At 38.4% G+C, this 12,617-nt stretch overlaps 1 protein-coding gene across 1 annotated transcript; it reads right to left on the reverse strand.

The window, feature by feature from the left end:
• Nucleotides 1–11,757: 11,757 nt before the first annotated feature.
• LOC138897136 (uncharacterized) lies at nt 11,758–12,415 on the reverse strand. The gene is made up of 2 exons (XM_070183094.1): nt 12,380–12,415; nt 11,758–12,333 (listed from the first exon to the last, which is right to left on the reverse strand). The coding sequence occupies exons 1-2, from the start codon at nt 12,413–12,415 to the stop codon at nt 11,758–11,760; spliced, it is 612 nt and encodes a 203-aa protein (XP_070039195.1).
• Between the last annotated feature and the right edge of the window lie 202 nt (nt 12,416–12,617).

A 12,617-nucleotide genomic window follows, 5' to 3' on the forward strand; every position in this document is an offset into this window, starting at 1 on the left:
GAGGGCCTTGTCAGGGTGTAGGAAATTAGGTTTTATTTTTATTATAAAAGGGTTGTGGGTTAGGGAATGGGTAAATGGGCTGAAGGGAGGAGTGGGCTGTCAGAAATTGGGCTCAAGTTTGGGCCAAATTTGCCTTTAAAGGTAGCCCTTTAATTCTACAAAGCTAAAATATTAATTTCTTTTCCTAAAATATCATACCATAAAAAATGTAAAATCAATCCTAATTAATTAAAATATCTATATTATGACATGAAACTATTTTTGTATTTTCAAACATATGTTTTAAAATTAAAACTAAAAGTTGGCTGAAATCCTATAAAAAATAAAAAATAAACAATTTTTTTTTTGAAATATTCCTTTTAAAATTTACGCGGGTCAAAAATTACATGCTTACAGCTGCCCCTCTTTGCTTGAAAACACGAAGAGTTTTCGGAGCAAAGAAAAATAAGTAACGTAATTGATTTATGACCCGACGCTTATTCAAAACGAAACAAAGACGGATAAAAGATTGTGACTGAGCCCTGGTATTTGAGCTGCCTACATATCCTTGGCTTTAAAGGGATCAGGTCACGTATAGTTCAGAGGTGAATGAAGTGATGGAATGTGTGGAGAGGATGACAGTGTCGAGTGAGATACCGTTCCGTCGAGGTTCCGGTCCGCGGTCCTGTTATTACATCAAAATCAAAAAAAAAAAAAAAAAGACTAACTAAGCCTGTCAGCTATGAGTTACAAGATTCCTATCTATAAGTCTTCTGAAGCTTGATCTTGAGGTTTGAACGGTTCTTCATGCAGACTTTTGATTTGAACCTTGCTGCTTGCTAACTGCAGGTGCTGATTCATTCTTCTACAGCTTCTTCGGATCAAGACCGGACATGCAGTGCTCGTGTATTCAGCCATGTCTTGAGCAGTTCATGTCTTTCATCGGCTTATGCATTTTGGATTCACTTCTCTTTTTTTCTTTTTTCTTTTTTTTTCTTTTATTCTGGATTGGGAGTTCTTCCTTTGGTCATCTCGGACTGTCAGCATTCTTGAGGCGAGTTTCTGCTACTTCTAACTTGAATTGAATTCTTAAATGACTTTCCTCGTTCTCCAGGTGGGCGCCTGATGACTTAAAACTCGAAATAAATTTCCTCATTCTCCAGGTGGTGCTTGATGTTGACTTAAAACTTGAAATGAATTCCCTCATTTTCCAGGTGGGCGCCTGCTGACTTAAAACTTGAAATTAATTCCCTCGTTTTCCAGGTGGGCACCTGCTGACTTAAAACTTGAAATTAATTCCCTCGTTCTCCAGGTGGGCGCCTGATAATGACTTGAAAATTAAAATAAATCCCCTCATTCTCCAGGTGGGTGCCTGATGTTGACTTAAAATTTGAAATTAATTCCCTCATTCTCCAGGTGGGCGCCTGATAATGACTTGAAAATTAAAACAAATTCCCTCATTCTCTAGGTGGGTGCCTGATGTTGACTTAAAACTTGAAATTAATTCCCTCGTTCTCTAGGTGGGCGCCTGCAATGACTTGAAAATTAAAACAAATTCCCTCATTCTCCAGGTGGGTTCCTGATGTTGACTTAAAACTTGAAATTAATTCCCTCGTTCTCCAGATGGGCGCCTGCAACTACAACAAAACAGAAACAACAAAAGAAACTTTTTCTGCCCCAGTTTACACTAGGAAGATTTGTGAGTTATTAGCAGAACTATAAATTACCTATGCTATTGATGAAAGATGCAATGATGAGAGTAAAATTAAAGACTCGACTAGGATGTGCGTCTCCTAAAGAAATAAAAATGTGAAAAACCCAAACTAGGAAGTGTCTCCTAAATTTGAGATTGAGCTTGCGAAAAATTATAAACTAAGCTTGACTAAACTAAAAACTGACCCTATTCTCCAGGCGGGACCCCTGATTTCAAGAAAACTAAAGATTGATAACTTAAGAAAACTAAAAATTGACCTTAGAGAAAATTCATCAAACTAGGTCTTTTTTTTTGTTTTTGGTATCTTAGGAGAAAAATTCATCAGACTAAGATTTTTGTCATAGGAGAAAGTTCATCAGACTAGGTTTTCTATCTTAGGAGAAAGATTCATCAGACTAAGATTTTGATCCTAGGAGAAAGTCCATCAGACTAGGTCCTTTTTTGTTATCTTAGGAGAAAGATTCATCAAACTAAGATTTCTATCTTAGGAGAATGATTCATCAGACTAAGACTTCGATCCTAGGAGAAAGTTCATCAGACTAGGTCCTTTTTTTGTTATCTTAGGAGAAGGATTCATCAGACTAAGATATTTTTATCCTAGGAGAAAGTTCATCAGACTAGGTTTTCTTATTGTTATCTTAGGAGAAAGATTCATCAGACTAAGATATTTTTATCCTAGGAGAAAATTCATCAGACTAGGTTTTCTATCTTAGGAGAAAGATTCATCAGACTAAGATTTTGATCCTAGGAGAAAGTTCATCAGACTAGGTCCTTTTTTTGTTATCTTAGGAGAAAGATTCATCAGACTAAGACGTTTATCCTAGGAGAAAATTCATCAGACTAGGTTTTCTATCTTAGGGGAATGATTCATCAGACTAAGACTTCGATCCTAGGAGAAAGTTCATCAGACTAGGTCTTTTTTTTTGTTATCTTAGGAGAAAGATTCATCAGACTAAGATTTCTATCCTAGGAGAAAATTCATCAGACTAGGTTTTCTATCTTAGGAGAAAAAATTATCAGACTAAGATTTTTATTGGGAGAAAATTCATCAGACTAGGATTTTTTATCCTAGGGGGAAAAATGCGAAGAGCAATGGCAATATTTTATGCACACTAGCAAGACAAATAAAGGCAAAGATTTGAGAAACTTCCCTTTGTCGGCTCTTCTCTTCTCTTTTTTTTTCTTTTGAACCACTTTCCTTGCACTAATTTGTTCCTGTTTCAAACAAAGAAAATTTTGTCAGTTTTAAAAGTGGTGGTCAGTTTGTGGCCTTGAGTCTTGGGCAATTTGGCTTTTGCTCAATCAGCTTGAGTCAGTTTCAAGAGACTTTTTGCTCTGCATCAATCCTGATCGTTTCACACCCAGTACCATTTGTATTTGTGGCTCAATCAGCCTTATCCCAACTGAAGATCTTTGCTTAGGTGACATTTTCTATGTCTTGAATATCTTTCTGCTTTTTGAGCAATTTGTCTGTCAGGAGAATCACCAATTATCTTTGCTTGCGCCCAGTAGGTTGACAAGAGTCTTTTGGGGGCAAACATTTTCATGAACCCTCAAGGCATGTTGACAGTAACGACTAAGTATGCTGGCCAAATTTACTTTGTACAACTGAAAAGCTGGTAGCAGATTTTGAAATCTTTTCTTGCTTGTTTTGACAAGGACTGACTCAGAGCGAATGACACAATGATACGAAGAAACAATATTAACAAGAAATACCCTTGTCGGGAAGGAAAGGAGGAAGATTTTTTTTATTTTTTTTGGGGCAGCTAGCCCTTATGATGATGCATTTTGGACTTAGCGGCCTGATCTTTCAAACTGTTCAAATCTTTCCCTTTACCATTCCTATGACATTTGAAGTCGGGCTTGTTTGTGCCAATTCTTTGCATCAGCTTCATGACTCGCTTTCGACTAGTGGTGCCCCGAGGGGTTTTCACCAACAAGTCTCTCTCAATTATTCATCTTTGCTTACCGTTGTTTTACAGTGCCCGTGAGGGTTTTCACTAGTAAGACTCTCTCATTTTTTCTTCTTTTTTTTTTCTTTTTTTTTTCTTTGTGTGAGCAACTCGACAGTGTTCTATGTCGTGTGACAACTGCTGCTCTTTGCATGCGTTTCTTGGCATTCTTGAAGGCATATCGGGAGGTCTTTATTTGGAAGGTTTTTGGATAGGGTTGGAAAGATGGGTCGGCATGGAGGCTCTAAGTAGACTCAATATGATGGGTTGTACACTTTACAACTCTTGGAATCGACTCTTTCAAAAGTGAAATAAAATTTTTGCCCCAGTTTCTGATACTGGGGATTTTTGTATTTTTTTCTTTCTTTTTTTTGAATTCTTATTTGGTTGGACCGAACCGTGTAAGGCTGCCTACGTATCCCTTTTAAAGGAATCAGGTCTAACGTAGTTCAAACCTCTGAACTAACTATTTTTTTTTCATTTTTCTTTCTTTTTCTTTTTCTTTCTTTTTTTCTCATTTTTTCCTTCTTTCTTCTCTTTTTTTTTTGTTTTCAAAACAAACTGCCCCAGCTTCTATTTTCGATGGGCATGGACTTTCAAATGTTTTTTTTTTCTTTTTCTTTTTTTTTTACTTGTACTTTCTAAGAGTTGCCCCAGTTTGTACTCTTTGGGCATGGACTTTTTTTCATTTCATTTTTTTTTTTTTGGACTTTTAACTCTAAACTTGATTCCAAAATAGGGTGGTCGAAGAAAATAACACAGGCTCAAAAGGGGTAACAAAGGGTATAAAATATTTAGGTAGCACAAAAAGGGCCTCCCAGCCTCTAGAACGCCAAACATATTATCTTTTGCGATCACAACATTGATGACCATGTTTGTCTTCTTGGTTTGTCATGGTCGAAAGACACTTTCCATTCCTTAATGTCAAACTTTCCAACAAACTTCAATTGATTCTTTCCCAAACCCGATCTTCACCATGATTTGAAGGTAAAACTTACTCGAGCTTAATTCCAAAGTGTTTCGACTCTTTGTTCAACCTCAAAAATATTTTTTTTCCGGTTATCCGATTCAAGATTAAATCAATTTTCTAAGATTTGGCCAAAATTCCGCGTGCATGTCATGTCACTAGAACTAGCGGCGAAAGAACTAAGCATAGAATGAAACAAAGACAAACTGTATTTCATTGAATAACGGATAGAAGGATTTGACAATAAGACAAACAAACTGAAATTCGAGTTATGACCCTAAAATAACCCGGCTAATGAAAATAGCAACAAAACGAACAGACAAGACTCACACAAATAAAATAGAGGGATAGAAGGGTTTGACTCAATAAAACAAATAAAATCTAGATCACACCCTAGAATAACCCAGATAATAGAAAAAACATCAAAACACACTACCAAGATTCCTTCCTAGTGAGGAGGGAATGACTTTTCAATTGCTAAGCTTGATATTTAGCCACAAATTTGCTCATCAGAATCACCATGGCCTTCTCCAATTTCAATCGGCAAGTTCTCGAGAGGATTCTCATACTCCATGTCACCACACATCATCCCCACAAAGTGTGCATCATCATGTGCATGTAAAGGATTCTGCGTGATATTCTGGGTGTCATTATCTTGGATCACTATCAGTTTTTCCTGGATCATCCTTTCTATTTCTCTTTTCAAATCCCGACAACTTTCAACATTGTGCCCCTGGGCATCGGAATGGTATTCACACCTTTTAGAAGGGTCAAAATTTCTTGCACGTGGGTCCACATGATTTGGAGGAATAGGTGCAATCATGTCATAATGCTTTAATTTCTCAAACACACTTGCGTAGGACTCTCCTATTAGTGTAAAATTATCTTTCAACCTTTGTTCCCCTCTATACCCCTGGCTTGGTTGTGGGATATAGGGCACTTGAAAATTTTGTGGAGGCTGGTGGAGATTTTGCGGGGCTGGTGCTCGCCTTCTGGGGTGTCTAGGTGGCTGGACAACATACTGAAATGGAGCAATAGAGTATTGTGGGTTCTGAGGTGGATAGTAGTGCTCAGGGGAATCATCGGAAACCTGATGAGGCTGCTCATACCTTCGAGATGTTCTCCTAGGACCTCTTCTCGACCTTATTGTCATCATGGTTTCTTCATCCTTCTCATTCATGTCACTAAAATTATCAGATTCAATCTGGACAGCCTGAGTTGCAGCTTTGAGAACTGCTTGACTTATGACTTTGCCTGTCTTAAGGCCATTCTCAACCATTTCCCCAATTTTGATTGCTTCCGAGAAGGATTTGCCCATTGCGGACATTATGTTTTGAAAATAATCTGGCTCTTGAGCCTGAAAGTGATTAGCTCGTGGTCATCCATGGGTGGCTTAACTCTAGCCGCTTGCTCCCTCCATTTAATGGCATATTCCCTAAAACTTTCAATTGGTTTCTTCTTCAGGTTTGAAAGGGAATTGCGGTCTGGGGCGATATCGATGTTGTATTGGAACTATTTGACAAAGGCCTGGGCCATGTCATCCCAGACATGCCAGTGAGAGGTTTCTTGATCCATAAACCATTCAGAGGCTACCCCTGTCAGGCTTTCCCCGAAATAAGCCATTACTAGTTCTTCTTTTCCCTCCACACCTCTTAGTTAATTGCAATACCTTTTCAGATGGGCTATGGGGTCTCCGTGTCCATCATACTTTTCAAATTTGGGAGTATTGAAACCAAGTGGCAAACGAACACCGGGGAACATACATAGATCCTTGAAGGCAATACTCTTCTGACCTGCCAACCCTTGCATGTTTTTCAACTTTTGTTCTAAGATTTTCACTCTTTGGGTCATTTCTTCTTGTGCCATGTTTTGGGTAGGCTTCTCAATCTTTGAAGGAAGATCAAATAGATACGAGTGGTACTCAGGAGAATGGTATTGTTCTTGATGGGTAGCAAATTGTGACTCGTGACTTTTCTTTTGTACCACTGTTGGTTGTGGGATAGTGAAAACGGGCATAACAGCAGTGATTGTCTGATTGGTTGTCAATGGCACACTTTGGGAGCGCGCAACAGAAGTTCCAGCTGTAGCCGTACAGTTGGGATAAAGACTGAACCCAAATGGATAGGATCGATCAGACAATGAGACAGGAGTGGTAATAGTCGAGATGGGTGTGAATTTTGGGAAAACATGAGAAAGGGGTAGTCCTCGACCATTAGCCGATGCTTGACACATTTCAGTTATTTGCTGTTTCGGAATTCTATTTTCCTCAACCACAGTAGACCCTTGTCGAACCCTCTGACCCCGAGTCTCTTGACCACTCGTAACAACTTCAATGTCAGTTGTCAATGACATTTTTCCTTTGGATTTTGTATTGCCAGCTTGCCACAAACCGACCACCTCAAACTTTCTTCTATGATTCAAAATAAGAGACACGTTAGAATGGACTCAGTCGGTCCTTATTGTCATCGTCATCATTTATTTCATTTTTTTCATTTTTTTTTGGTCGATCGAACCTGATGTGGGTTGCCTACGTATCATGTGGGAACATGAATCAGATCGTGCGTAGTCCGGGAAGATCAAGAATAAAGGAAATAAACTAACTCTTTTTTTTTCTAATTTTTGAAAGAAAGACTTATAAAGAAGAAAGAAAATATTTTTTTTGAATTTCTATTTTTTTTTCCCGAAATTTCGAAAGAAAAACTTCTAAATAAGAAAGAAAATATTTTAGAATTTTTAGAATTTTATTTTGAATTTATGAAAGAAATACTTCTAAAGAAAAGAAAAAAAAAGAAAATATTTTTGAATCTTGAATTTTCTTTTCAATTTTCGAAAGAAGAATGAAAATATTTTTGGATTTTGAGAAGAAATTAAAAAGAAAATGTTTTTGTATTTTTTTTAAAATTGGGGTCTAAAAGAAAGACTTTCTAAAGAAGGAAGTAAAGGAAAATATTTTTGGATTTTTTGACAATTGTGGGCCGGAACCGATGAAGTTTGCCTACGTATCTCACACCCGGTGAGAATCAGACCCGCGTAGTTCTGCTATTTTGATACACAGAAAAATATAATTTGTTTTGAAATGATTCTCTTTTTTTTTTTGAAATTTCGACAGAGTAACGGGATTTTTTGAATACCGGGATTATCAAAACCAGGTATTTTTCTATCCTACCTCACTCTTGGTTTTTCTCTTTTTTTTTGGATTTTTTTTTTCTTACTCAAGAAGCTGGTCAACATACAAGCCAAGCAAATTAATGCACAAGTAGCACGTAAAGAATACATTAGGATGGTCCTTTAATTTTGGGTACATCTGTCCTAGACGGACCCAACCCCTGTGTTGAGTCCCTTAAGTCAAATGCACGTGATGCAAGCAAACGTACCTACTAGAGATCCGGCATGAGGCTGTGTTATTCTAAGTTTAAATCCTGGGTGTATTATTCTAGACCTGGCTTACCCGAGCGGACGCCGGAAGGGGGGGGGGAGCGTACCGGGAATACAGAAGCTTCACCGGTTTTGCAACTTGTCCGAACCTCGTTCTAAAATTAGGATATGACTCTAACAGAAAAGAAGCCACGCGAAGCGCACGCTTCCCAGAAGATTTAGAAGACTCAGAGAGAAGAAGAGTTTCGTAGCAATTTATATACAATTCACACAATATCAAAGTGGTAAAAAAAAAGCGGCATTTAGCACATTAGGTTCAAATACGTAAAACTCAGAAAATCATGAAAGCCAATCATAACAGCTATTCTAAGCTCGAATTCTGAACCCTGAACCAGAGATTCTGGGTTCTTGTCCCCAGCAGAGTCGCTAGAGCTGTCACACTTCCTTTTTCCCGAAGGGAGATTAGGGGATAAGGGAGTTTTTCCAATTAAAGTGACATTAATCAAAATGGGATTATTTATTTATTCAGAGTCTCCACTTGGAATAATTTATGGTGTCCCAAGTCACCGGTTTATTTTAAATCCCAAATCGAGAAAATTGATATTATTTATGGTCTGCGAACACAGAAGACCGGGTAAGGAATTCTATTAACCCGGGAGAAGGTGTGAGGCACTCCCGAGTTACGTGGTTTTAGCACGGTCGCTCAACTGTAATAATTGGCCTAATTATCTGATTTATTACATATTTAAAGCCTATTGCGCATTTTTACTTTTTAACCGCTTTTAATTATTTATGAAATTATTTCTGGAACAAGTCACGATGTCGTACACTTGTCATTTTGTCAACACCGCAAACCGCGCCACGTGAAATGCACCCGCGATTTACGATATGCTTATTTTTATTATTGTTTGAAGTTATGATCGGGCCACATGAAATGCACACCCGAATTAGGATTTACGTATCGTGATCATGCAACGGGAATCATACCCATGACCACGATGATTCATTATTAATAGCGCTTAAAGCAAACTACGATGTTCGATGTTCATGAATTATTTATTCGACTATTTGAGATCGTTGTAAGGTCATGGATTATGGAAGTTGTTGTGGATAAATGTGCATGTTTAACTGCTGATTCATTAACAAATTCAAATACCTGCGACCTATCAACAATTGTGCATTCAGCACCGCTAAAATCTTAATAAACTTTCACTTTAAACTTGACAAGAGAACAAAATTAATGCATAAACAAAATACACTCTGCGTAGATATCTATAAGAAATTTCCAAATATAAGAACCCACTATCCAAAACTTCGTCATCCATATTTTAGTAATTACCCAATAGACTCTAACACATCTATCTTATAAGAGCAGATAAAAATTAATGCAGAACGAACAAAATAACTTAACATAGCTAAAGCAATTGTCACGGGTATAAACTATATATACAGTTTTTCAACACACGAGTGACAACTAAAGTATTGCAAAGCAAACACTACAAAACGGCAAGATGCTTATTCAACAAATCCATTCGACAATTGACACCATTAAGTCTATATTTATTCATGAAATCAGTCAACAGTTATACATGAGCTCGGAACGTACCTTTATATTGATGAATAAAGCTGAAAATTTGCAACTCAATCGGAATAACAAAGTAACAATCGTTGGACTGAAACGCTGAAATTGTGAATCGAAACCTCGAATCGGCACCGGAAAACTCGAAATCCAAACCCGACTTCAATTAAACTCCGTCGGATTTCATGGTTTCGAAATCAAAAATCAAAAGAAGAAGCTAAAATCTATTCTGGCGGATGAGCTGCGAGCGTAGCAGTCATCGAATGTTTCACCATTTTGTGAGTCCTTTCCTCAATAAATCAACGTTCTCTTGAACCTTGGCTAAAATAGGGACCTTGAACGGAGAGCTCAAAAGGTATCGACTCGCCGACTCAAAGGGTGACAGCTTTTCCAATTATAAGAGTGGTGGTATGACTTATGAGAAGCAACCGGGGTAGGAGACCACAGACGAAACCGTGTGCAGCGAATTCAAATGTCTTCTACACCCCCAACTCCGATACAACTTGGCAAAAACGAAATCTGGTGTTCCGGAAGAAGAATTGACGGAGCTTTTAATAACTGACTCAAAAACTCAAATGATCTGAATGGCAAACGGGGATGATTTTGGCTATGGTATTTTAATTTGTGGCTGCTGAACCAGAGGAGCTTAGTTTTGGCTTATGGAGTTCGGTGACTTTATTGCTAACTAAAGGACGATGGCCTAACGCTAGTGGTAGGGCTGCTGCGGCGTTAATGGAGGAAAGCCGGGGTAATTGGTATATGAAGAAGAAGGCGACGACGTTCTTAATCCTAAGCTGCTAGGGTTCGTCCGTCTCTGTTCAATGAGAAAATAAGGGAGAGCTCTCTCTTCTGAAGGGGGGGCCTTGTCAGGGTGTAGGAAATTAGGTTTTATTTTTATTATAAAAGGGTTGTGGGTTAGGGAATGGGTAAATGGGCTGAAGGGAGGAGTGGACTGTCAGAAATTGGGCTCAAGTTTGGGCCAAATTTGCCTTTAAAGGTAGCCCTTTAACTCTACAAAGCTAAAATATTAATTTCTTTTCCTAAAATATCATACCATAAAAAATGTAAAATCAATCCTAATTAATTAAAATATCTATATTATGACATGAAACTATTTTTGTATTTTCAAACATATGTTTTAAAATTAAAACTAAAAGTTGACTGAAATCCTATAAAAAATAAACAATTTTTTTTTGAAATATTCCTTTTAAAAGTTACGCGGGTCAAAAATTACATGCTTACAAGGGGATGGATACTCATTCCCGCCCGACTATTGGAGATTTTACTCTCAAGGTGGCCCGACTATCGGAGAGATTACTCTTAATATAACCCGATTATCGAAGAGATTACTCTCAAGGTGACCCGACTATCGGAGAGATTACTCTCAAGGTGGCCCGACTATCGGAGAGACTACTCTCAAGGTGACCCGACTATTAGAGAGATTACGCTTAAGGTGGCCCGACTATCGGAGAGATTACTCTCAAGGTGGGAAGGGATGAATACTTATCCCCGTCCAAAAATCAGAGAGATTACTCTCAGGGTGTGAAAGGATGGATACTCATCACGGCCCAAATATCGGAGAAACTTACATGTCCACCTTAATATGGGAAAGTATAGTTTCTTTTAAGGACAAATCCACGAAGAGACCAACTTAAGGTGCAAAGGGACTTATATGCAAAGGGACTCAGTTACAACCAAGATATATAGGTGCCCACCAGAGGACTTTGGTAGTGGTCCAACAACATCTAATCCCTAAGCGTCAAACGACCAGGATGCAACAGTCGGGTGCAACACTTCGGGAGGCTGATGAATAAAATTTGTATGAAATTGGAAAGCCTTGCATCTTCGAGCGTAGTCCAAGCAATCTTTTACCATCGTTGGCCAATAATATCCCATCCTTTTTATATGAAACTGGAGCTTTGGTCCAGACTAATGTGATCCATATACCCAGCGTGCGCTTCTTGCAAAGCTTGGAGTGCTTCTTCTTCCCCTAAGCATTGCAAGAGTACCCCCTCGAATGATCTTTTGTATCGGGTAACTTTGTAGTAAAGGAAGCGTGGTGCACGACGGCAGATTTCAGTCCTTCTTCTAGGATTTTTGGATGTATCCCATAGCTCAAGTAATTGATAATGGGTTGTCGCCATTCTTCCTTCTCAGTTTCAGAAATAGCGACAAGATGCTCGAGTTCATTTTATTCACTTTCACCCTCATTTGGCGGTGATACTACCCATTTTTGGCAGATAGTAACTTGCACTTGATCTGGCAGGGTTAACGATGAAGCTAGGGCAGCTAAAGTAACAGCCCTCTTATTTTCTTTCCTAGGCACATGTTGAATAATCACGTCACCGAGCCACCCCATTAACTTTTTAGCATAATTATGATATGGACGTAGTTCAGGTTTCTTGACCTCGTAACTACTTAAAAGCTGGTTGATCACTAACTGAGAGTCACCAAATACTTGCAATTGCAACCGCTTCATTTCGACAGCCATTTCAAGCCCAAGTATTATTGCTTGATACTCAGTAACGTTGTTAGAGCAGAGTTGTGTCAACGTAAAAGAGTAGGAAAAAACTTCACCTTGAGAAGTGACAAATACTACGCCAGCACCAACTCCTCTGCGATGTGTAGCACCATCAAAGTGTATCTTCCATGGAGGTTGAACTTCAATGACCATTGCGTCCTCATCAAGTAGTTCGGTAGTTAGCTCCCAATCATCAGGTATAGGGTGATCTGCCAAGAAGTCTGCTAACGCTTGTCCTTTTATAGCCTTTTGAGAGATGTACACAATTTTAAATTATTGAAACTGGAAGTACCACCTTGCTACGATCATTAAGGACAGGTTTTGACATCACAAAGTTGATGAGATTTGCTCTAGAAATAAGACGGACGACATGAGCTTGAAATTAGTGCTTCAACTTTTGGATTGAGAAGGCTAGTGTCAAATATAACTTTCGATTGGCGAATAATTCAGCTCATTTGGTGTCATCATCCTGTTGAAGTAGTAAAAGGAGTTTTCTTTTCCTTCACTATTTTCTTGCGCCAACAACGCTC

Source organism: Nicotiana tomentosiformis, chromosome 8 (genome assembly GCF_000390325.3).
Source record: "Nicotiana tomentosiformis chromosome 8, ASM39032v3, whole genome shotgun sequence".
In the NCBI taxonomy this organism is placed as follows: Eukaryota; Viridiplantae; Streptophyta; class Magnoliopsida; order Solanales; family Solanaceae; genus Nicotiana; species Nicotiana tomentosiformis.

What these genes read in the sequence shown, in the direction of transcription:
- LOC138897136 (XM_070183094.1), bottom strand. Translation starts at nt 12,415, where the DNA reads ATGTCAAAACCTGTCCTTAATGATCGTAGCAAGGTG. An exon ending in TTAATGATCGTAGCAAGGTG is followed by an intron (nt 12,334 to 12,379) that starts GTACTTCCAGTT and finishes ATCTCTCAAAAG; the next exon opens with GCTATAAAAGGACAAGCGTT.